We start from the raw sequence: 25,210 nt of genomic DNA, 5'->3' as shown, positions 1-25,210 counted from the left end.
GAAGACCCAGACCTTGTTACCTAACACCTCTATGTTAGAAGACCTTGTTACCTAACACCTCTATGTTAGAAGACCCAGACCTTGTTACCTAACACCTCTATGTTAGAAGACCCAGACCTTGCTACCTAATACCTCTATGTTAGAAGACACCGCACAGAGGCGTCATCATCCTGTAATGACGATGCAATGATGAAAATGAATAATTGAAATAATTATTGTCCTATGTGACTCAGTAAGAGCATAGCACTGGCCAGGCTAGATCATGGGTTCCATTCCCAGGCTAAGATCATGGGTTCAATTCCCACAGGAAAAAAAGTGTCTGCTAACTGGCATATTTGATTGATTTGTGTTCTTTGAGCATGTGCAGTGCATAACTGTTTTGTGACTGTTCCAACTCCAAGCTTTTGGGAGTAGTGCATCACTGTAAAACGATGATCTAGTTTCCCTTCCTGTATTGCAGTCAGGGTGTTATTATGACTGAAGTAGACATATCACTGCCCTGTACTATGGCCCCAGTGCTAACAGTTGCCTTGGCAATATGCAAACAAGATGGGAATACAAAATAAACAAACTAGATGATAATAATCATATCCATGTTGGGCTAGTAGTGGTGGTCTGAAATAAATCTTTGCATTATACAGCCATGGTGATGATTGAGAGCTTGGAGTCCATTGAAACCAGTCCATTGAGAACAGTAATCTATACAAATCTAAGCAGGTCAAAGCTGATCAGGTTGGTTTCAGAACATGCAGTACATTCATTCTGGATCACAACAGAGTAGAATTGCGAGAGAAAGAGCGAGCCAAAGGTTTAAAAAAAATAAAAAATAAAAAATAACTTTCTGGCAATTGTCATCTCAATAGGACAACTATTACAAAAATAATGATCAATTAGAGCTGTAGGAACTCAGTGGCCTTGTGGTTTGAGTGTCTGCTCTGAGATCGGAAGGGTGGGAGTTTGATAGTCGTAAGAATCTGACCCGGTGCATCTCTACTTGGCACTCAGCATTAAGGAGATAGATTTGGAGTAGGGTTGAATATTTTACAAATGTTCCATCCTGAGAATAAATCACTTTTCTCCCAGGTAACCCAGTATTTCCTGCCAAAATTTGTATTGTACAAGAGACAGAGATTATACACTTATGAATAACCCATCATTCATTAGATAAATGGCTAATACTGCATGAATGTTGTGTCTGAAAGGGGTAGGCTAGGACATCTATATGAAACAAAGGATCCCCTTACAAAAAAATATTGCAGTTAGAGTGCAGTATAACTGCAGTCAGAGTATGCTGCAAATACTGCATCCACAATAACACTGTGTTTTTTTACTGCAGTAATTTTGTAGTGTAAGTGCAGTTAGAGTGCGGAATAACACTGCAGTTATTCTGCAATTACTGGGTCCAAAATACCACAGTTATTTACTGTACATTTACTGCGGTTTCAAAACTGTAATCTTTTTTTGTAAGGGTCTATTTGGATTGGCTGGAATTTGAATGGAATTGTTGGAGAGAGAGAAAGACTACAAGAGCGTGCTCCCGCATGCATGCACTGATTTAAAACAACTACAATAAGGTACAATAAAAACATATGGTGGCCCCCGAAAGCCAGACGGAGATGTGTAAATTAGACCCGCATTCAGTCCTTATGTTACTGCAGCATAGGCAATGCTGGAGCAAATGTAGGGCCTACCTGTCACAAGAAAAAAAAGTTACCATGTTGAGATTAAACATGCGCTGTCTGTCCCCACCCTGAGTGTTGATCATTGATTATGCAGATAGCAGAGCGAAGGCCATAGAGAAGAACATATTTAGACATCTCATATAATTTAACAGTTCCATTTCACATCATGCTGTTCATATAAATAATTTATTATCATTTACAGGTTTATCGCGGGATGGGCATAGGGAGTGGTTTTTGGAGGGAAATCTCGGTATATCTCGGTAACCCGTTTCCCGGCATTCAACCCCAATTTGGGGTAAGGCCCTGCGATAGATTATAGATAGACCATAGCATCCTGTTCAGGGAGTGTACTTGTACATCAAGCTGCCTCACGCTATGCTCCGGGCTCACACAACCCAAGGCTACTAACTGCTGTATGAAGAAAAGACTTAAAGGCTTAGCCCATTTCTATAATTTACTACCATGATGCTGAACATTACTAAAGGTAGTGTACAGTATGCCATTATTAGATACAATTACTTTTTCCGTTCTGTTTGCTCTTAGGAGTCTAGGCAAGGTTACTGTAAAGTACAACTGTTGATATAAAAAGGGCTTCATAAATATATTTGATTGATTGATTGATGGATGGATGGATTGATTGTAAAGTCCTCACCAGGTGTCTTTTCTGTGAACACCACCTTGGAATCAGAGGTGAAGTTCTGTCCTGTCAGTATCACCTGTTGTCCCCCTAGAACCGAGCAGCGCTCTACGTCCTGGCGCTCTACAGTGGGAAGCTCGTGGGCCGACCTCTGGGCTGTGGAACGACAGTAGAACGTCTTTAGGAGAACATTAGAACAACCATAGGAGAACATGAGTCACATTCTGAGGTGCAACGTGTTGCACAAGCTGTAAGTAAAATAAGTGTAAAGGGAAAGGGAAAGGGAGATACCTAGTCAGTTGTACAACTGAATGCATTCAACTGAAATGTGTTTTCCGCATTTAACCATTTCAACTAAGAAATGAAGGCATATTATCCATTCCAATGCAAATGACTCATCATCACGTAGATGACTAAATTCTAGTTATATAATCCCCTCCTTTTAACGCACATCAATGAAGAAAAGTTTCTAATTCAATCGCTCTGCAGATTATTTTTTGTGGTTGATAGCGAAGCGTTATTGTTATTCTCTGTATTATTTTGTTTCTTTTTTTCTTGACAAATAATTCAAGAATAAACTCTTAGAAAAAAGGTGAAAGAGTTATTCGGCTGTCCCAATAGGAGAACCCTTTGAAGAACCCTTTTTGATTCCATGTAGAACCCTTTCCACAGAGGGTGGAAAGACATGCTAGCAGATACCCATAGACTTCCAGTCATTGCGCTAATGCTAGTTACATTGCCTTGTAAATCTACCTCTAACTTCCTTCATACTGGACACAGCGACATAGAAATGGTATCCACGAGTTGATCAGAAGTAGATAAAAGGCATTATTGCCAAAATCCCGAAGTATCCCTTTAACAATTCACTTTTTTGACTATATAATTCTTATGATTAAAATAATCATCAAATATCTTCTTCTCGTGGACTAAAAGTCAGATTCACTCCAAATTGTATCTTTGGAGAAAATAACGTTTGAGAAAATAACGTTGATGCATTCAAAGATGGCCACACTATAGCAGAAGATGAATATTAGCACATAAAATATGCAAACAAATTAATATTCTTCTCATGAGCCATAAGACCAAATTACACCAAATGTGGAATGTAATCAACAAAGTTAGAGAAAACCTAATGGATCGGTCAAAAGATGGCTTGAGTTAGTGACAAATCAAAAATCTGATTTTACATGTCCTTTTAAACCACTGTAAATTCACTCCACAGTGGCCTATCAACTTGAAACTTGTCATCGCTATCAGGGACGTCCCAAAGATGAACCTGACTGAATTTGGTAATCATCTTCTCCTCATGAACCATACATCATATTCACTCCAGATCAGTCTTTAATGGTTTTGCGATTTTTTGTTGTTGCTGCATTTAAATATGGCCACACTGTACCTATAGATGCACGTTAGCACATATGCTAATGCTAAATATACTTTAAAAATCTTCTACTCATGAACCACGAGTTAGATTGACTTCAGATTTAGTATACAAACTCAATGAATTAGCTTCTAATGAATTTAAGAATGATTATTTGCTGCATTCAAAGTCGGCAATGCTATACCAATAGATGGTAACATATCACACCAAGACTATAAGAACTGAACCGATGCACATGGGGCCATGAAATTTGGTATGTAAACCTTATGTAGATGTCCTTAGAAGCTGTGTGAATATAAAGCCACTGCGACTTTAGATGGCTGCACCAGAAAGGTTTGTGGCACTATAGATGTCATTGGCACCAGTTGCACATTAGGATACTAGAGCAATAACTATTTCTCAAGTGAACTTGAATGTTAGATTTAATGCAAATTAATGTTAGATTTAAATTATGCAGACGAAGAATGTAAGATATTGTGATTTGTATACGTACATTCAGAAAGTATTCAGACCCATTGACTTTTTCCACATTTTGTTATGTTACAGCCTTAATCTAAAATGGATGAAAATAGTTGTTTCCCCTCATCAATCTACACACAATAGCCCACATCTAAAGCAAAAAAAAATTTATTTTTATTTTTAGCAAATGTATAAAAAACTGAAATATCACATTTATATAAGTATTCAGACCCTTTACTCAGTACTTTGTTGAAGCACCTTTGGCAGCGATTACAGCCTTGAGTCTTCTTGGGTATGACGCTATGAGCTTGGCACACCTGTATTTGGGGAGTTTCTCCCATTCTTCTCTGCAGATCCTCTCAAGTTCTGTCAGGTTGGATGGGGAGCGTCGCTGCACAGTTATTTTCAGGTCTTTCCAGAGATGTTTGATCGGGTTCAAGTTCGGACTCTGGCTGGGCCACTCAAGGACACTCAGAGACTTCTCCCAAAGCCACTCCTGCGTTGTCTTGGCTGTGTGCTTAGGGTCGTTGTCCTGTTGGAAGGTGAACCTGCGCCCCCAGTTTGAGGTCCTGAGCGCTCTGGAGCAGGTTTTCATCAAGGATCTCTCTGGACTTTGGTCCGTTCATCTTTCCCTTGATCCTGACTAGTCTCCCCGTCCCTGCCACTAAAAAACATCCCCACAGCATGATGCTGCCACCACCATGCTTCACCTTAGGGATGGGGCCAGGTTTCCTACAGATGTGACGCTTGGCATTCAGGCCAAAGAGTTCAATCTTGGTTTCATCAGACCAGAGAATCTTGTTGCTCATGGTCTGAGAGTCCTTTAGGTACCGTTTGGCAAACTGTGGGCTGTCATGTGCCTTTTACTGAGGAGTGGTATTTGGTATTTTATAAGGATTCCCATTAACTGCTGCAAAAGCAGCAGCTACTCTTTCTGGGGTCTATACAAAACATGAAACATGACATAAAACAGAACATTAATAGACAACAGCTCAAGGACAGAACTACATAAACAAATAAAAAATGACAAAAGGCACACGTAGCCTACATATCAATACATATACAAAAACCATCTAGAACAAATAGGGGAAAGGCGTTGTCCTGTGAGGTGTAGCTCTATCTGTTTTTTGAAACCAGGTTTGCTGTTCACTTGAGCAATATGAGATGGAACGGAGTTCCATGCAATAATGGCTCTATATAATACTGTACGCTTTCTTGAATTTGTTCTGGATTTGGGGACTGTGAAAAGACCCCTGGTGGCATGTCTGGTGGGGTAAGTGTGTGTGTCAAAGATGTGTGTAAGTTGACTATGCAAACAATTTGGTATTTTCAACACATTAACTTTTCTTATAAAAAGAAGAAGCGATGCAATCAGTCTCTCCTCAACTCTTGACCAAGAGACACTGGCATGCATAGTATTTATATCAGCCATCTGATTACAATGAAGAACAAGATGTGCCGCTTTGTTCTGGACCAGCTGCAGTTTAACTAGGCATTTCCTTGCAGCACTCGACCACACAACTGGACAATAATCAAGATAAGACAAAACTTGCAGGACTTGCTTTTTTTTACAATCTAAGGTAACACAAAGTAATTTAGTCTCCTCAGCTTGTTCAACAGCCACACAATTCATAACCAGATTCAGCTGAGGTCTAGAACTTAGGGAATGATTTGTACCAAATACAATGCTCTTAGTTTTAGAGATGTTCAGGACCAGTTTATTACTGGCCACCCATTCCAAAACAGACTGCAAGTCTTTGTTAAGAGTTTCAGTGACTTCATTAGCTGTAGTTGCTGATGCGTATATGGTTGAATCATCAGCATACATGGACACACATGCTTTGTTTAATGCCAGTGGCAGGTCATTGGTAAAAATAGAAAAGAGTAGAGGGCCTAGAGAGCTGCCCTGTGGTAAACCACACTTTACATGTTTGACATTAGAGAAGCTTAGATTAAAGAAAACCCTTTGAGTTCAATTAGATAGATAGCGCTGAATCCACGATATGGCAGAGGTTGAAAAGCCATAACACATACGTTTTTTCAACAACAGGTTATAGTCAATAATATCAAAGGATGCACTGAAATCTAACAGTACAGCTCCCACAATCTTCTTATTATCAATTTCTTTCAACCAATCACCAGTCATTTGTGTCAGTGCAGTGCATGTTGAGTGCCCTTCTCTATAAGCATGCTGAAAATCTATTGTTAAAATTAGTTTACAGAGAAATAGCATAGTATTTGGTCGAACACAATTTTTTCCAACAGTTTGCTAAGAGCTGGCAGCAAGCTTATAGGTATGCAGTTAGAACCAGTAAAGGCAGCTTTACCACTCTTGGGTAGCATAGACTTTCCTCTAGACTCAGATTAAAGATATGACAGATAGGAGTGACTAGAGTCAGCTACCATCCTCAGTAGCTTTCCATCTAGGATGTCAATGTCAGGAGGTTTGTCATTATTGATCAATAACAATAATTCTTCCACCTCTCCCACACTAACTTCACAACATTCAAACTTGCAAATCTTTTCTTGCATTATTATTATTATAATAAAATGTATGTTGGCATTTCCTGCCTGAGTTTGCCCAATTTGCCAATTAAGTAATTAAAATAATTGGCAACATCAAATGGTTTTGTGATGAATAAGCCTTCTGTTTCGATGAAAGATGGAGTTGAATTTGTCTTTCTGACCATAATTTCATTTAAAGTACTCCAAAGCTTTTTTCCAAGATCATTGATCTTGGCTTCATAATACAGTTTCTTCTTCTTTTTGTTGAGTTTAGTCACATAATTTCTCAATTTGCAGTAAGTCAGCCAGTCCGATGTGCAGCCAGACTTATTAGCCACCCCCCATCTCTTTCAACCATACAATTTTTCAATTCCTCATCAAACCATGGAGCCTTAACAGTTCTAAAAGTCCGTTTCTTAACAGGTGCATGTTTATCAAATTGGAAGAAGCAATTTCATAATTTCAGCAAGTGCAGCGTCTGGATTAATCACATCAGACCAACAAATATTTGTAACATCATACACATAAGAGTACCAGCTAAATATTTAGTATGATCTCCAATACACTATTTTAGGCCCAACTTTTGGAACTTTGGCTTTCCTGGATACAGCCACTATACTGTGATCACTGCATCCAATGGGTACTGATGCAGCTTTAGAACAATGTTCTACAGTATTAGTAAACATGTGATTGATACATGTGGATGATCTTGTTCCTGTAGTGTTTGTAAACACCCTGGTCCCCAAGAAAGTAGACCTCTCTGTTAACATCACATACACTATCAAGCATTTCACACATATTATTTAGATACTGACTGTTAGCACTTGGTGGCCTATAGCAACACCCCAAAAGAAAAGGCTTTAGATGTGCCAAGTGAACCTGCAACCACAACAGTTCAATAACACTTGACATGAGATTTTCTCTAAGCATTACAGGGATATGGCTCTGAATATATATACTGTATATATACAGCAACACTTCCCCCATAAGCATTTCTGTGTCTTCTATAGATGGCATATCGTTGTATTGCTACTGCTGTATCATCAAATGAATTATCTAAGTGAGTCTCAGAAATGGCTAATATAGCAAGTTATTGGTTTCATGAACCTTATTTCTAAGGCTACGTAAATTAATATGGGCTATTTTCAGCCATTTCCTGTGTAGCTTATCAGAGATTTGGAAAATAGCAAACAAAGCAAGATAAAAAAATAAATACATTGAGCAGTACATTAATCAATTGGTATGTGTGTGCTGGCTTCCGTCTGGCCACTCTACCATAAAAGCCTGATTGGTGGAGTGCTGCAGAGATGGTTGTCCTTTTGTAATGTTCTCCCATCTCCACAGAGGCTCTCTGGAGCTCTGTCTCCGTGACCATTGGGTTCTTGGTCAGGGAGCCTTAGGAAGAGTTTTGGTGGTTCCAAACTTCTTCCTCTTAAGAGTAATGGAGGCCACTGTCTGCTTGGGGACCTTCAAGAAAGTTTTTGGTAGCCTTCCCCAGATCTGTGCATTGACACAACCCTCTCTCTGAGCTTTGCGGACATTTCCTTCGACCTCATGGCTTGGTTTTTGCTCTGACATGCACTGTCAACTGTGGGACCTTATATACTGTAGACAGGTGTGTGCCTTTCCAAATCATGTCCAATCAATTGAATTTACCACAGGTGGACTCCAAGAAAGTTCTGGAAACATCTCAAGGATGATCAAAGGAAACAAGATGTGCCTGAGCCCAGATCCGAGTCTCATAGCAAAGGGTCTGAATACTTATGTAAATAAGGTATTTCTGTCTTGTATTTTTAACGAATGTGCAAAAAAATTCTAAAAAACAGTTTTCACTTTGTGATTATGGGATATTGTGTGTAAATTGATGAGAAAAAAATTATTGGATCAATTTTAGAATAAGTCGATAACGTAACAAAATGTGGAAAAAGGGAAGGGGTCTGAATACTTTCCGAATGCACTGTATCTGTATAATCACATAGTGTTGCCCTATTATGTGGTCTGAACGTAGTGAAAAGTAGATATTTTATTTAGGAAAATTAGAAACCAGAAGTTGTGCCGCTTGAGCAGTCAGCGTATACAGTGGGGAGAACAAGTATTTGATACACTGCCGATTTTGCAGGTTTTCCTACTTACAAAGCATGTAGAGGTCTGTAATTTTTATCATAGGTACACTTCAACTGTGAGAGACGGAATTTAAAACAAAAATCCAGAAAATCACATTGTATGATTTTTAAGTAATTAATTCGCATTTTATTGCATGACATAAGTATTTGATCACCTACCAACCAGTAAGAATTCCGGCTCTCACATACCTGTTAGTTTTTCTTTAAGAAGCCCTCCTGTTCTCCACTCATTACCTGTATTAACTGCACCTGTTTGAACTCGTTACCTGTATAAAAGACACCTGTCCACCCACTCAATCAAACAGACTCCAACCTCTCCACAATGGCCAAGACCAGAGAGCTGTGTAAGGACATCAGGGATAAAATTGTAGACCTGCACAAGGCTGGGATGGGCTACAGGACAATAGGTAAGCAGCTTGGTGAGAAGGCAACAACTGTTGGCGCAATTATTAGAAAATGGAAGAAGTTCAAGATGACGGTCAATCACCCTCGGTCTGGGGCTCCATGCAAGATCTCACCTCGTGGGGCATCAATGATCATGAGGAAGGTGAGGGATCAGCCCAGAACTACACGGCAGGACCTGGTTAATGACCTGAAGAGAGCTGGGACCACAGTCTCAAAGAAAACCATTAGTAACACACTACGCCGTCATGGATTAAAATCCTGCAGCGCACGCAAGGTCCCCCTGCTCAAGCCAGCGCATGTCCAGGCCCGTCTGAAGTTTGCCAATGACCATCTGGATGATCCAGAGGAGGAATTGGAGAAGGTCATGTGGTCTGATGAGACAAAAATAGAGCTTTTTGGTCTAAACTCCACTCGCCGTGTTTGGAGGAAGAAGAAGGATTAGTACAACCCCAAGAACACCATCCTAACCGTGAAGCTTGGAGGTGGAAACATCATTCTTTGGGGATGCTTTTCTGCAAAGGGGACAGGATGACTGCACCGTATTGAGGGGAGGATGGATGGGGCCATGCATCGCGAGATCTTGGCCAACAACCTCCTTCCCTCAGTAAGAGCATTGAAGATAGGTCGTGGCTGGGTCTTCCAGCATGACAACGACCCGAAACACACAGCCAGGGCAACTAAGGAGTGGCTCCGTAAGAAGCATCTCAAGGTCCTGGAGTGGCCTAGCCAGTCTCCAGACCTGAACCCAATAGAAAATCTTTGGAGGGAGCTGAAAGTCCGTATTGCCCAGCGACAGCCCCGAAACCTGAAGGATCTGGAGAAGGTCTGTATGGAGGAGTGGGCCAAAATCCCTGCTGCAGTGTGTGCAAACCTGGTCAAGAACTACAGGAAACGTATGATCTCTGTAATTGCAAACAAAGGTTTCTGTACCAAATATTAAGTTCTGCTTTTCTGATGTATCAAATACTTATGTCATGCAATAAAATGCAAATTAATTACTTAAAAATCATACAATGTGATTTTCTGGATTTTTGTTTTAGATTCCGTCTCTCACAGTTGAAGTGTACCTGTGATAAAAATTACAGACCTCTACATGCTTTGTAAGTAGGAAAACCTGCAAAATCGGCAGGGGATCAAATACTTGTTCTCCCCACTGTATATATTATAAATATAAATATTTATATATAAACTCAATACATGAATGACTTTAATTCAAAGCTAACCAACCTACAGCATTAGACTACACTTCACCTGCGTCATCCTTGTGGTATTGAGAGATAATCATGGTAATGCCTTCACTGATTGCACATAAAGGAAGATAGTTCCTACATGCTTGCTTTGATATCCAACTGATCTTGTGTCCTTCCTGTCATCCTGTGAACCCCGTTCATTGCTGCTCGCAGCTAGATTTATGATTATTATTTGTAGTAGTAATAGAATTTTGGGTTTCAGGAACAAAAGTTCACTTACAACACTCGATGGGAAGGGAGGCCACTTGAAGAGAGACATACTGTCCTCCTGGTTGAGGAATATGGACCCGAAAGACAAGGCGGACACAGGTGTTTTTGCGTCCCATGTCTGTCTCGCCTGTCCTGAGCTCGATGTCAGCATTTCTCAGCTTTAGTATCCCAGCACAGTCAATCCTTTACAAGGGAAGTAAAACAATGTTTTATTAATTATTTTATACCCTAGCTCTGAAAACATATGTGTGTTTGTGTGCGCATGCATATGTATGTTTGTGTGTGTGTGTGTGTGTGTGTGTGTGTGTGTGTGTGTGTGTGTGTGTGTGTGTGTGTGTGTGTGTGTGTGTGTGTGTGTGTGTGTGTGTGTGTGTGTGTGTGTGTGTGTGTGTGTGTGTGTGTGTGTGTGTACTGTCTAACTTGACTGCTCTCCTTACACTGCTCTCATGTTGTTCTTGGGCTCCAGAGGGATCTCCAGGACCTTGGTGCCATGGACCTTTCTCTCTTGGCTTGGTGTGGTGACCGTTTTCCCCGTGATGCGGTGCACCTGGTAGAAGGCATGGGGTTTGAGGACCCTCTCGTCAGCCGTTCCGATGAACACCAGCAGACCCAGTGGAGCAGTGCCTCTGTACCCATGAAGCTGTCGAGATAAACAACCAAACAAACCGTTTTACCTTTAAGGGGACGTTACACTCCAAAAACCAACGTTTTCAGACCTCAATAGTGGTCTTGTGTTGAGATATGTCCACATCCCAAGACATCTATTGCGTAGAATCACCTATGTGCCAAAACCAAATCTTATTGGCTGCTTATCTTTTCCATTCATTTGTGGTTGAGGCAGAGCTGACTCTATGCAATCAATGACATTGGATGTGGGTTCTAAAAACAACTGACACACTTCGATCTTGGAGTGTATCCATTTAACATTTTTGATACTGTTGAATTCAAGACTGTGTCCTTTGTACTGCAGAGCTACAGTATTCTTACAGCTTTTAAACATGACAGTAAATAATCATATCATTCTAATATGTAATCCACGGGACCATAATTCATTCTACACTCTTAGAACAAAAAGGTGCTATCTAGAACCTTAACGGGTTCTTCGGCTGTCCCCATAGGAGAACCCTTTTGGAACCCTTTTCTTCTAAATGTACTTATCAAAATATGAACTGATAAAACTGTTGAAATCGGAGACGTCCATAATTACTTTGAGAACATCAAGGGTTAACTACCTCCAACAATATCACAGTTGAATTCTGTTACATAATGAAGGAAAATGACTTCATAGGTTACGAAAGGCCAACTCCCGACATAATTATTTGCATATGGCTAATGGTTAGCAGAAGGATAGCATCACTACTGTTGCCCTGGACCCAGAAATGGCTTTCACATCCTGAGATGAGAAGACAGCTCACTGCATTAGTAACTATACAATAAAACCAGCATGGCTTAGTCAATATGTCCCTGAACTTTATACTTCATATGGGTGGATCTTCCATAATTTAAAATACACTTGAAAGTTAACCTTGATCCCAGGCTTAAATGGTAAAGAGCCGGGAGCGTTTGGTACCCTGGCCCGTTCTATGTAGCGTGTGAAACACAAAGGAACCCTGGAACCCTGCGTCAGTAGCAGGTCCAGGATTCAGGACTGGCGTGTCAGGTATTGGGTTAATTGCGTGGAACTGTTTCCCCCTTGTAAACAAGCTAGCTTGCTAATGTCATGTTGAATTAACGTCTCGCAAATCATACCCTGAATCGGTTATTATCAGGTCATGTGAAACCAAAACGTAATTCTCACAAATGCTCCAGGAAACCAAACCAGCGTACCGATTTTCATATGAAAACGTCCTATGGTGGTTTAACTGTGCTGGTTTTGTGGTTGAATGGGTTTAGTCATAATAATGCAGGCTGATACATTTGTTCATTTACATATTGTTGCTGGGCACCTGAGACAGACATGGTGACGTAATGACAAGGAAATACCACCACAGACACATATTCATACACACAGGAGTAAAAGCTGCACTGTACACTGAGTATACCAAATTAGTCGGGGCATGGATCCAACAAGGTGTCGAAAGCGTTCCACATGTCAACACCCATGTATACATACATCAAATAAAATCACATTGTATTAGTCACATGCGCCGAATACAACAGGTGTCGACCTTACAGTGAAAGGCTTACTTACGAGCCTCTAACCAACAATGCAGTTTAAAAAATACGAATAAGAAATAAAAGGAACAAGTAATTAAAGAGCAGCAGTAAAATAACAATAGCGAGACTATATACAGGGGGTACCGGTACAGAGTAACGCTTGCCTTGCGATACTCTGTCTATGACTAGGGTGGCTTTAGTCTTTGAAAAGTTTTACATACATACTGTACATACATACAAAGGTTAAACAAACACACACTCCCCCATTCCCACACCCAGTACCTGAACCACAGTGTGTCCTCCGCTGGCCGCTTTGACTGCTCCCCTGCTGCCCTCTGTCTCGTAGTGGGCCCGGTGGTGCTGTTTAGGCTGCTGCTCCAGACAGAGCTCATACTGGTCGGAGTGACTGGGCAAGTGCCACTCTAGAGGGGGCAGAGATGGCACAGGGATGCCACTGATGAGAGAGAGAGAGAGAGAGAGAGAGAGAGAAAGAGAGAGAGAGAGAGAGAGAGAAGAGAGAGAGAGAGAGAGAGAGAGAGAGAGAGAGAGAGAGAGAGAGAGAGAGAGAGAGAGAGAGAGAGAGAGAGAGAGAGAGAGAGAGAGAGAGAGAGAGAGAGAGAGAGAGAGAGAGAGAGAGAGAGAGAGAGAAAGAGAGAGAGAGAGAGAGAGAGAGAGAGAGAGAGAGAGAGAGAGAGAGAGAGAGAGAGAGAGAGAGAGAGAGAGAGAGAGAGAGAGAGAGAGAGAGAGAGAGAGAGAGAGAGAGAGAGAGAGAGAGAGAGAGAGAGAGAGAGAGAGAGAGAGAGAGAGAGAGAGAGAGAGAGAGAGAGAAAAGGGTGTGGGAGAAAGAAAGAGAGAGGGTTTTCACTCAGAACATTTCCTGCCATAACACACAAAATACACATCAGTACATTACATCACAATTTCAAATGAAATTCCTCTAAGGTTTTCTTAATACTACTTATTTACCTGTCATTACAGATTCATGTGACTGTCATTACTTCTTAACCTGTCATTACAGATTCATGTGACTGTCATTACTTTTCATTCTTATGAGGGATCATCCTTTCATTCTTATGAGGGATCACATTATACCTGAAGGCTCCATGGGCTAGTGAAGCCGGCCAGAAAGATGTAGGGAGGATGTAGAAGGTCTCAGCCCCAGCTCTGCCTCTCCGCCCATGCTCCCCCTGGCTCTCTCCATACGTATAGCACTCAACACTGGGCCGCACCATCTTGGAGGGGACCGCCCTGGGCATGCTGGAGCTGAGGCAGCTCAACACCTCTTCAACGCTGGGCATCTGCTGAGGGGCATTGCCCTGTGGGTCAGCTTGGGCCAAGGGTCGTCCTTGGGGGTGGTGAGGCGAGGGGCTGGGGCTTGGGCTCCGGGAGCGCTGCTGCTGCTGGCTGGTGGTCCCCAGATTGGGGCCGCTGTACTGGTCGTAGGTGCGTTTTCCCTGAGGAGAGGCGGAGCGAGAGCGGGGGTAATCGTGGGAGTGTGGCGAGGAAGACCGCTGACTCTGCGGTACCAGGAAAGTCTCCTCTGTGATGCTGGTTCGCGGGGAGGTCCCAGGGGAGGAGTGGGCCGAGGACGTATGGATGCCCTGGAGGCCCGGGAGGAGGTCCAAGGCGGTCAAGCCAACCACGCCCCCACCACCACTGGGAGATACACAAGGCGAGACCCAGGGCGAGTAGGTCTCAGACAGCCAGCCCGTGGAGGAGTTGCTGCTGGCAGGGCTCTGGGGTTCTCGATAGGCCGTGTTCTCATAGCCAGGCACAGTCAGGGCCGTGGTTCTGGGGCTGGCGTCCAGGGGATGAGTCTGGTGAGGGTCCCCTGATGGGGTGATCTCAATCCTGGGGCTAGGAGAGGGAGCACCCCTTGGCCTGGAGGGGAGATCCAGCGAGTTAAACCCAGGCCCAGACAGGCTGTCAGGGACAGGTCCATGGTGGTAAGAGGAGTGGCTGGAGGTTGTAGGGGCGTTAGTGGAGCTTCCGTCACAAGGGTAGGGCACCATAGATGAAGGGTTGTGATCTCCGCGAGGGGGAACCCCTGAGTTGTCTGCTAAGAATATGGCAGGATGAAGGGAGTACTCATTTAGGCATTATGTATTGCAACATTTCAGGATCAGAATGGTGATTTCTTCTAAACTAACACATGCAATTTCAGTGACTATATTTTTTGTTCTTAGAAATTTTGTTACCAAGTATTTTTTTATGAACATCAGGCAATTACCAGCAATAATAGGAAACTTGTTCTTAAAACAGCAGGCATGTGAAATAGACATAGAGTTACACTGGGTCGAGGATTTTACAACATAAGCGTTCGACAGCTGAGTAGGCTGTTCCTCTATTATTGGATAGTCCATAATTCAACAGGGGTTAAATATGGCTACGGGACAGATCAACATTTACTGGTGGAGGGGCTGGTCCAACTCAAGGTATCATAAACAAAATGCACCCCCCTTCCCAAAGTCCAAAATACTTTCACATGACCCTCCCCTTGTACTTTAAAATACATTGAACACCCTCTCCCCTCATAGAATTAACTCAGAGTAATGTTTACGACCACAAATAACGGTAACTGTAGTGACCCTGTGTTTATAAATGTGGATATTGACGTAACTACTTCTGCATGCTTTTGTGGCACAGTCGATGCCACGCAGAGCTACGGGCCAAAGGTTGAGGGTTCACCGACCACCACAGACGAGCTCACTCTCACTGCCTGTTTCATTAAACTACGATCAGAGCTGTCTGCAGACAATGATCATCTGGGGGGAAATCAGACTTTCAACATTTTGATGCCATATTTATAAATATATTAAATATATGCAACACATTTTCCACCAACAGGTTTCTGTGCCAATAAAACATACAACCAATAAACAAAGCATACCGACTTCAGGCACTTCAATATCATGGTTTTCATTTTCAACACAACAATAAATAGACTACTGTATGTCAATCCCTCCCTACATCGTATGCTGACCCAGTAACACAGGCTTAGCTTGACAATCTCCGAATGTCATTAAACTTTTTTGGTGTTTTGTAACAGATGTCTATTTCAATTCCTCAATTAGCCGCTGCACAGTTTGGATTGATCGATTGATTGATTTTATTAAATATAAATATATGCACAAAGATGTTTTCAAGTGACCAGGATTCCACAATAAAGTCGGGGACTTATTTCCATTGTGGTCCCTATTTTTTTTTAACATAAATACATATACAATTCCATAGAAACAGACACATTTCAGAGATACAGACACATTACAGAGATACAGACACAATACATAGATACAAACACATTACAGAGATACAGACACATTACATAGATACAAACACATTACAGAGATAGCGACACATTACAGAGATAGAGACACATTACAGAGATAGAGACACATTACAGAGATAGAGACACATTACATAGATAGAGACACATTACATAGATACAGACACATTACAGAGATACAGACACATTACATAGATAGAGACACATTGCATAGATACAGACACATTACAGAGATACAGACACATTACAGAGATAGAGACACATTACAGAGATAGAGACACATTACAGAGATACAGACACATTACAGAGATAGAGACACATTATAGAGATAGAGACACATTACAGAGATAGAGACATTATAGAGATAGAGACACATTACAGAGATAGAGAAACATTACAGAGATAGAGACACATTACAGAGATAGAGACATTATAGAGATAGAGACACATTACAGAGATAGAGACACATTACAGAGATAGAGACACATTACAGAGATAGAGACACATTACAGAGATAGAGACACATTACAGAGATAGAGACACATTACAGAGATAGAGAGGAAAACATGCTCAACCTCCAGATGAGTTTGAGGGGGGAGTTTAAGTACAGTTCTTACAAGCTGGTTTGGCTGATATTTGGGGCTGCTGGTGAACCATGATGTGCAGCATAATCAAAGAGACACTGGACTAGCGTACTTGTCAGAGTCTTTAGGGGGTCTATAGGTTTCCATCCAACTGGCGACAGATTTTCATGCGAATATTCTAAAATCTTCCAAAAAGAATATGCCATTTCAGAGTTTCCTTTCGGAAAATTTGGAGGCGTACAACATGACAGCGAAGATTTTAAATTACCGAACATTTGAAAAATGTAATGTACATCCATATGCATTCAGATCCACCCTGTGGCAGCCAGCACCATCAATAACCAAGGGGCGTTGCCCAAATGAGCTACAATTACGTATACTTAAAAACAGCCTATAACAAATTACAAAAACACTATTCCTTGTGTTTCGATGTGTAGCATATGCAAAACTTTATAGCCTATTTTTCTGTTTTGTTTTTGGTTACTTTCCTAAAACAGGCATTGTCCACCTCATGGTTCAGCTGTCCGAGGCATTGCATGCATAGGCCTATATGTCACGTTCCTGACCTGTTTTCTCTTGTTTTGTATGTGTTTATTGGTCAGGGCGTGAGTTTTGGGTGGGCAGTCTATGTTTTCTGTTTCTATGTTGGTTTTGGGTTGCCTGGTATGGCTCTCAATCAGAGGCAGGTGTTTGACGTTTCCTCTGATTGAGAGTCATATTAAGGTAGGTTGTTCTCACTGTTTGTTTGTGGGTGGTTGTCTCCTGTGTCTGTATGTATGTTCGTGCCACACGGGACTGTAGCGGTTGTTTGTAGTCGTGTACCTGTTCGTGCGTTCTTCACGTTATATGTAAGTTCGTTTTCTGTCTTCGTTGTTTTGTCGTGTCTTAAATAAATCATGTCATCATACCTCGCTGCACATTGGTCTTCAGATCCCTCTCTCCTCTCCTCGTCGGAGGAGGAGGATTTAGAGTATCGTTACACTATAGGGTTAGGTGTCCACTGTATGATATTCATATTTTAATAAATAAATAAATATATAACGGAAGAAAAGCTTAGGCCTAACCCCAGAGAGAAGGAGAGAGAGATATGCTGGTGGCATGCTACGACACACATTTCTTTATGTCAGATTGTCTACTGTGTCTGCTATACAGACATAGATGTACAGAAACAGGGTAATTGGTTCATTTTCTATCAGAAATATTTTTCTAAAGATAAGCATTATGTTGTTAGATTATAGGAGTAACTCTGGTAGGCCTGAAACAGTCTTCCTCACCTCAAGTTAAACTGTGGGAGTCAGTTGGAGGTCCGGGGCACACTGCCTTCATATCATAGGCCTGCAGTAGCTAAAGCTTAATAATAGCCACATCCTACCAAACCTTCACAAACTATTGTAAACTTTATTAGGGTAATATCAAAAGTAAAAGCCATTGTTGTTAAGGGGAAATATGAGCAGAAGAGCGAGTAAACCAGGGAAAAACACACTACCCTCCCCTGTGCCCCCCAAAAAACCACACAACCCTCCCCAAAGCGAAAAACATTTTTTTGACAGCCCTCCCCCATTTTGGACCACCCCTCACAGTAAATTATGATCTGTCCCTAAATATAAACTAAATCACAAAGCCATGCATGAATTTGAACAGTGGAGACCACAGACCAGCATGTCAAAGCTATTAAAATGTATTCTATCACATTTCGGTTTGTGACTGTAGTCTTTTCTGACTAGGCTACTGTACAAAATATGATTATGTGATTAGGCTACTTTTGTTTTTTAAATCACGAATAAACATCGAATTGTTGTAAACTCCAATTTAAACATAAATGATTGATTGATTGCTCTTGACGGCACTTCAGGAAGATGCTCTGCACAGTTTGGATTGATCGATCGATTGATTTTGTCTGTCAGTTAAACAAATACATATATATATACATTGAGTCTGGGACTTATTTCCATTGTGGTCCCTATTTGTACATAAATACGTATACAATTACATCGATATAGAAACGTTACAGAGATAGAGACGAAAGAAATGCTCAACCTCCAGATAAGTATGAGGGTGGACTTTAACTACAAATCTTACAAGCTTTATTGGCTGATAGCTTATTTTTTTGTTAATGTTTGGGGCTCCTGGTAAACCAGGATGTGCAGGCATAATCAAAGAGAAACTGGACTACCAGAGTCTTTAGGCGACAGATTTTCATGTGAATATGCTAACATCTTCCATCTTTTCTGAGTAGGCTAGTGTACAAAATATGATTATGTGATTAGGCTACCTTGGTTATTTTTGTTATCCTGAATTAACATCTAATTGTTGTAAACTCCTATTTAAACATACATTATTGATTGATTGCCCTTGGCGGCACTTCAGGAAGATGCTCTTACCTTCAATCACGCGAAAGTCGTCAGATGGGTTGTACAAAAACAGGTAAGAAAAGTCCAACTCCTCTTGACTGTTATCTTGACCAAGATCTTCCACAAGCTCCAAAGAATGTGGGTCATTGTCTTTGTAGATGGAAGTCATCTTAAGCACGTAAATTATTTATCAAAATGAAAAGAGAGACAAAACAACAGCTGATGTCTGGCTATACTTTAGGCTTTTCACGACGATTCTGTATTAACTTCAGGCAATTGCAACAACGGAAGTCTAATGGTTCAAATGAAATATGACAGCCACATAAAAATAAATCAGGCTGTCGATATTGCTTCCTGTTTCTATTCTGTTGCATAGCCTAGTTGAGGCGGGTGATTCTGTGGTGATGATGTAACTGTGTCGGGTAATTTTGTATCAAATGTTTTGAGGCTGCAAATGTAGATGATATATTTGGATTGTTGCTCAATAAAATAACAGAGAAGGGAAACAGAAAAGAGAACAGAAACAGAAAATGCCACTGCATTTTGTATTTAAGGTGCAACAAAGCTATACTTCACTATTATAAGGCTAACGAGTGGCGCAGCGGTCTAAGGCACTGCATCTCAGGCGTCACTACAGTTAAATAGTTAGTTAAATAAAGTTTAGTTAAATAAAGGTAACAAATAAAATACAGACACCCTGGTTCGATTCCAGGATGTATCAAAACCGGCCGTGATTGGGAGTCCCATAGTGCGGCGCACAATTCTCCCAGCGTCGTCCGGGTTTGGCCGGTGTAGGCTGTCATTGTAAATAAGAACTTGTTCTTAACGGACTTGTCTAGTTAAATAAAGGTTTAAAATATGTATATATTTAAGAAATAATTGTACATAATTAACTTTATGTTTTAGATTAAACAGGATATAATTGACTGAGCCGGACAAACAATGTTTAATTTTGGAAGCATGTTAACATAATATAATACTAGTGACTTGGCTGATTTCTGTCACAAGTGGAATGAATAGGCCACTAATCCATTGGGTGGTGCTACTGTTACACGTACCCAACAGCCAATATGTCTTGTGTGGAATCCGTCATTTGGGGGCAAAGGATACTTTGAATGTTAAATCCAAAGTGGATTAATTTGAGCCAGGGCCCGTATTCATGAAGCATCACAGAATAGGGGTGCTGATCTGGGATCAGGTCCCCGCTGCCCATCTAATCTTGTGCTGTGATCTAAAAAGGCAAATCTTCTCCCAACTTCACTCTCAGACATTTTATGAATACCGCCCGGCACGGGCTAACAGCCCTGTAACCAGTAGGAGGCATAATAACTCTAGTTTTGTAGATCAGCCCCCAAACTTCACTCTGAGACATTTTATGAATACGGCCCTGCACGGGTAGCAGCCCTGTAACCAGTAGGAGGCATAATAACTCTAGTTTTGTAGATCAGCCCCCAAACTTCACTCTCAGACATTTTATGAATACGGCCCTGCACGGGTAGCAGCCCTGTAACCAGTAGGAGGCATAATGACTCTAGTTTCAGAAGACATGAGAAGCTATTATCACATGACAAGATACCCTGACAGGGATCATCAGATCACACACACACACACACACACACACACACACACACACACACACACACACACACACACACACACACACACACACACACACACACACAGGCATCAGGAAAAAAGTAATTGAGGGTTCACTGATAAGCCTGTTGTTGACAGAATAAACACATGTCTTCACCTGGACCCACCACAGTGTAGATTCATGTCTTCACCTGGACCCACCACAGTGTATACTAGATTCATGTCTTCACCAGGACCCATCACAGTCTAGATTCATGTCTTCACCAGGACCCACCACAGTGTAGATTCATGTCTTCACCAGGACCCACCACAGTGTAGATTCATGTCTTCACCAGGACCCACCACAGTGTAGATGCATGTCTTCCCCAGGACCCACCACAGTGTAGATTCATGTCTTCACCAGGACCCACCACAGTGTAGATTCATGTTTTCACCAGGACCTACCACAGTGTAGATTCATGTCTTCACCAGGACCCACCACAGTGTAGATTCATGTTTTCACCAGGACCCACCACAGTGTAGATTCATGTTTTCACCAGGACCCACCACAGTGTAGATTCATGTTTTCACCAGGACCCACCACAGTGTAGATTCATGTCTTCACCAGGACCCACCACAGTGTAGATTCATGTTTTCACCAGGACCCACCACAGTGTAGATTCATGTTTTCACCAGGACCCACCACAGTGTAGATTCATGTTTTCACCAGGACCCACCACAGTGTAGATTCATGTCTTCACCAGGACCCACCACAGTGTAGATTCATGTTTTCACCAGGACCCACCACAGTGTAGATTCATGTTTTCACCAGGACCTACCACAGTGTAGATTCATGTCTTCACCAGGACCTACCACAGTGTAGATTCATGTCTTCACCAGGACCCACCACAGTGTAGATTCATGTCTTCACCAGGACCTACCACAGTGTAGATTCATGTCTTCACCAGGACCCACCACAGTGTAGATTGCAGAAAAACTGACCCATTTGTCATGCCATTAACCTTGCAATAACCTGATCCTGTCAAGGTGACCAATCAAGATGTCAAAACTCAAATATCCCACCCTGGGTTTGTTTTGCAGGTATGTGTCCTGGGTTTGTTTTGCAGGTATGTGTCATCCATGGTCGCTGCGGAATAACAAGTTTATGGCTACAAAGTCTATATAGTAATCCAGTACACAAAATAGGTTCAAGAGACAGTGTCCTTGCTGCCGTGATTACGCAGCGAGCAGTTAACCATCAGCGATGATTACACATCAATGTGTAATACCTATAGGAGGTCAGTCACTCCATGGCCCCACTGCCCCCTGGGAGGGTAGCCAGTCACACGGGCGGCCAGTTGGACATGGGATGGTCATTTGAGCCTCTTCTGTAAACTCAGAGATCAACCCTGCTAGAAATCAAATCATATGGTATTGGTCACATACACATATTTAGCAGATGTTATTTAGCAGGCTGTAGCGAAATGCTTGTGTTCCTGGCTCCAACAGGTCTGTAGTATCCAACAATTCACAGAAATACACACAAATCTAAAAGTAAAATAATGGAATTAAGAAATATATACATATTAGATAGAGCAATGACAAAAATACAGTAGAATAGAATACAGTATATACAGTTGAAGTCGGAAGTTTACATACACCTTAGCCAAATATATTTAAACTCAGTTTTTCACAATTTCTGACATTTAATCCTAGTAAAAATCCCCTGTTTTAGGTCAGTTAAGATCACCACCTTATTTTAAGAATGTGAAATGTCAGAATAGTAGTAGAGAGAATTATTTATTTCAGCTTAAAACTCTTTCATCACATTCCCAGTGAGTCAGAAGTTTACATACACTCAATTAGTATTTGGTAGATGCTAGATGAGTAAAGCAGTATGTAAACATTATTAAAGTGACTAGTGTTCAATTATTATAGTGGTAGGTGATTCCAATTCTATGTTTATAGGACAGCAGGCTCTAAGGTGCAGGGTTGCGTAACCGGGTGGAAGCCGGCTAGTGATGGCTATTTAACAGGCTGATGGCCTTGAGATAGAAGCTGTTTTTCAGTCTCTCGGTCCCGGCTTTGATGCACCTGTTCTGACCTCGCCTTCTGGATGTTAAATAAAGGTTAAATACATGTTTTAAATGATAGCAGGGTGAACAGGCAGTGGCTCGGGTGGTTGTTGTACTTGATCTTTTTGGCCTACCTGTGACATCGGGTGCTGTAGGTGTCATGGACAGCAGGTAGTTTGTTCCCGGTTATGCATTGGGAAGACCGCACCACCCTCTGGAGAGCCCTGTGGTTGCGGTCGGTGCAGTTGCCGTACCAGGCGGTGATACAGCCCAACAGCATGTTCTCAATTGTTCATCTGTAAATGTTTGTGAGGGTTTTAGGGGCCAAGCCAAATTCTTCAGCCTCCTGCTGTTTCCTGAAGTCCACGATCAGCTCCTTTGTTTTGTTGACGTTGAGTAAGAGGTTATTTTCCTTGCACCACTCTCCCAGTGCACCCTGTAGGCTGTCTCATCATTGTTGTAATTAGGCCTACTACTGTTGTGTCGTCTGCAAACTTGATGATTGAGTTGGAGGCAGGCATGGCCACGCAATCATGAGTGAACAGGGAGTACAGGAGGGGGCTGAGCACGCACCCATGTGGGGCTTCTGTGTTTAGGATCAGCGAAGTGGAGGTGTTGCTTCCTACCTTCACCACCTGGGGGCGGCCCCTCAGGAAGTCCAGGACCCAGTTGCACAGGGCGGGGTTCAGACCCAGGGCCCCAAGCTTAATGATGAGTTTGGAGGGTACTATGGTGTTGAATGATGAACTATAGTCAATGAACAGCATTTTTACATAGGTATGCCTCTTGTCCAGATGTGACTGGGCAGTGTGCAGTGCAATGGCGATTGCATCGTCTGTGGATCTATTGGGGCAGTAAGCAAATTGAAGTGGGTCTAGGGTGGCAGGTAAGGTAGAGCTGATATGATCCTCCTTAACTAACCTCTCAAAGCACTTCATGATGACAGAAGTGAGTGCTACGGGGTGATAGTCATTTAGTTCAGTTACCTTTGCTTTCTTGGGTACAGGAACAGTGGTGGACATTTTGAAGCAAGTGGGGACAGCAGACTGGGATAGGGAGGGATTGAATATGTCCGTAAACACTCCAGCCAGCTGGTCTGCTCATGCTCTGAGGACGCAGCTAGGGATGCCGTCTGGGCCGGCAGCCTTGTGAGGGTTATACTCATCTATCTTGTTCACATCTTGCACCCATACACCTCTTACTGACCAATCAGATTGCTGCTACTCAAATCCACAAGATTATAGTATGTAAATGAAAACATTTGTTTATCGGTAGACAGTATAATAACAAAATGAGAATTATCGAAATACTGTATTTTTGTTTTATTCCACATGGCAATGAGAAAGATATTACAGACTAAATTAAATTGTGTAATATTAAAGGGATAGTTCACCCAATGGAGCCATTACAATCAAACCAATTAACATAAGCTTTCAGTAAGATTTTATTATTATTATCAGTCATCTTCACGATTTTTCACTTTTTTTTAGCTAGTTTGACCTATATGGTCTATATGGGCAGCAGCTAGCCTAGCGGTTAAGTGCGTTGGGCCGGTAACCAAAAGAGCACTGGTTCAAATCCCCGAGCCAACTAGGTGAATAATCGGCCAATGTGCCCTTGAGCAAGGCACTTAAACCTAATTGTTTCTGTAAGTTGCTCTGGATAAGAGCGTCTGCTAAAATGTAAAATATGGTTTGACAAATTGTCAATGCAAGCGAATTAACTTATTAGGTAGCTTAGCTCAAATCACATTTGTTGAAGAGTTGTTCTGAATTCAAAATCAATCAAATGCATTTATGTGGTAGTTATGACTTCATCGACTGGTAGAGACGAAATCCCATGAACCATCTGAACACACCATTAGCCTAGTTAACTATCCTTAGCCTAGATCAGAGAGTCTCAAACTACCGGCCTGCGGTCCCAATGCTTGTTTTAGTAAATGAGGCAGATTTTCCAAAGTTAACCCTGTTCTGGTTTGATATTTGTTAACTAGTGATAGTCTAGCTAGTAGCAATTGGCACACATGACGCATAACAACACTTTCCTATCGGGGAACACAGAGGATGACTACGCTCTTAGAAAAAAAGGTGCTATGTAGAACCTGATACCATGGTTCTTCGGCTGTCCCATTAGGATAACCCTTTGAAGAACCATTTTAGGTTCCAGGTAGAACCCTTTTGGTTCCAGGTAGAACCTTTTGAGTTCCATGTAGAACCCTTTACACAGAGGGGTCTACATGTAATGCAAAAGTGTTCTACCTGGAAGCAAAAACGGTTCTCCTATGACAGGGATCTTCAACTAAACTCAGCAAAAAAAGAAATGTCCCTTTTTCAGGACCCTGTCTTTCAAAGATCATTTGTAAAAATCCAAATAACTTCACAGATCTTCGTTGTAAAGGGTTTAAACACTGTTTCCCATGCTTGTTCAATGAACAATGAACAATGAATGAACATGCACCTGTGGAACAGTCGTTAAGACACTAACAGCTTACAGACGGTAGGCAATTAAGGTCACAGTTATGAAAACTTAG

General features: G+C 41.7%; 1 protein-coding gene across 3 annotated transcripts in view; it reads right to left on the bottom strand.

Annotated features, from left to right (window-relative positions):
• LOC139536314 (nuclear factor of activated T-cells, cytoplasmic 2) overlaps nucleotides 1–19,378 on the bottom strand; it is a 36,590-nt gene extending 17,212 nt beyond the window's left edge. The window contains exons 1-6 of one of the 3 annotated variants that reach the window (XM_071336747.1): nucleotides 19,061–19,378; nucleotides 13,902–14,868; nucleotides 13,092–13,263; nucleotides 11,090–11,292; nucleotides 10,663–10,835; nucleotides 2,335–2,475 (exon numbers count right to left, since the gene is read on the bottom strand). In XM_071336747.1, coding sequence (XP_071192848.1) covers nucleotides 2,335–2,475; nucleotides 10,663–10,835; nucleotides 11,090–11,292; nucleotides 13,092–13,263; nucleotides 13,902–14,868; nucleotides 19,061–19,199 — 1,795 coding nt within the window. In that variant the 5' untranslated portion in view covers nucleotides 19,200–19,378. The remainder of the gene's footprint in view (nucleotides 1–2,334; nucleotides 2,476–10,662; nucleotides 10,836–11,089; nucleotides 11,293–13,091; nucleotides 13,264–13,901; nucleotides 14,869–19,060) is intronic. The other 2 variants (XM_071336748.1, XM_071336749.1) reach the window with 2 other exon arrangements.
• Nucleotides 19,379–25,210: the final 5,832 nt, after the last annotated feature.

The sequence above is a fragment of the Salvelinus alpinus genome, chromosome 12, assembly GCF_045679555.1.
Source record: "Salvelinus alpinus chromosome 12, SLU_Salpinus.1, whole genome shotgun sequence".
Taxonomy (NCBI): Eukaryota; Metazoa; Chordata; class Actinopteri; order Salmoniformes; family Salmonidae; genus Salvelinus; species Salvelinus alpinus.
The sequence above is the reverse complement of the archived record's forward strand: the minus strand, read 5'-3'. Positions and strand labels throughout refer to the sequence as shown.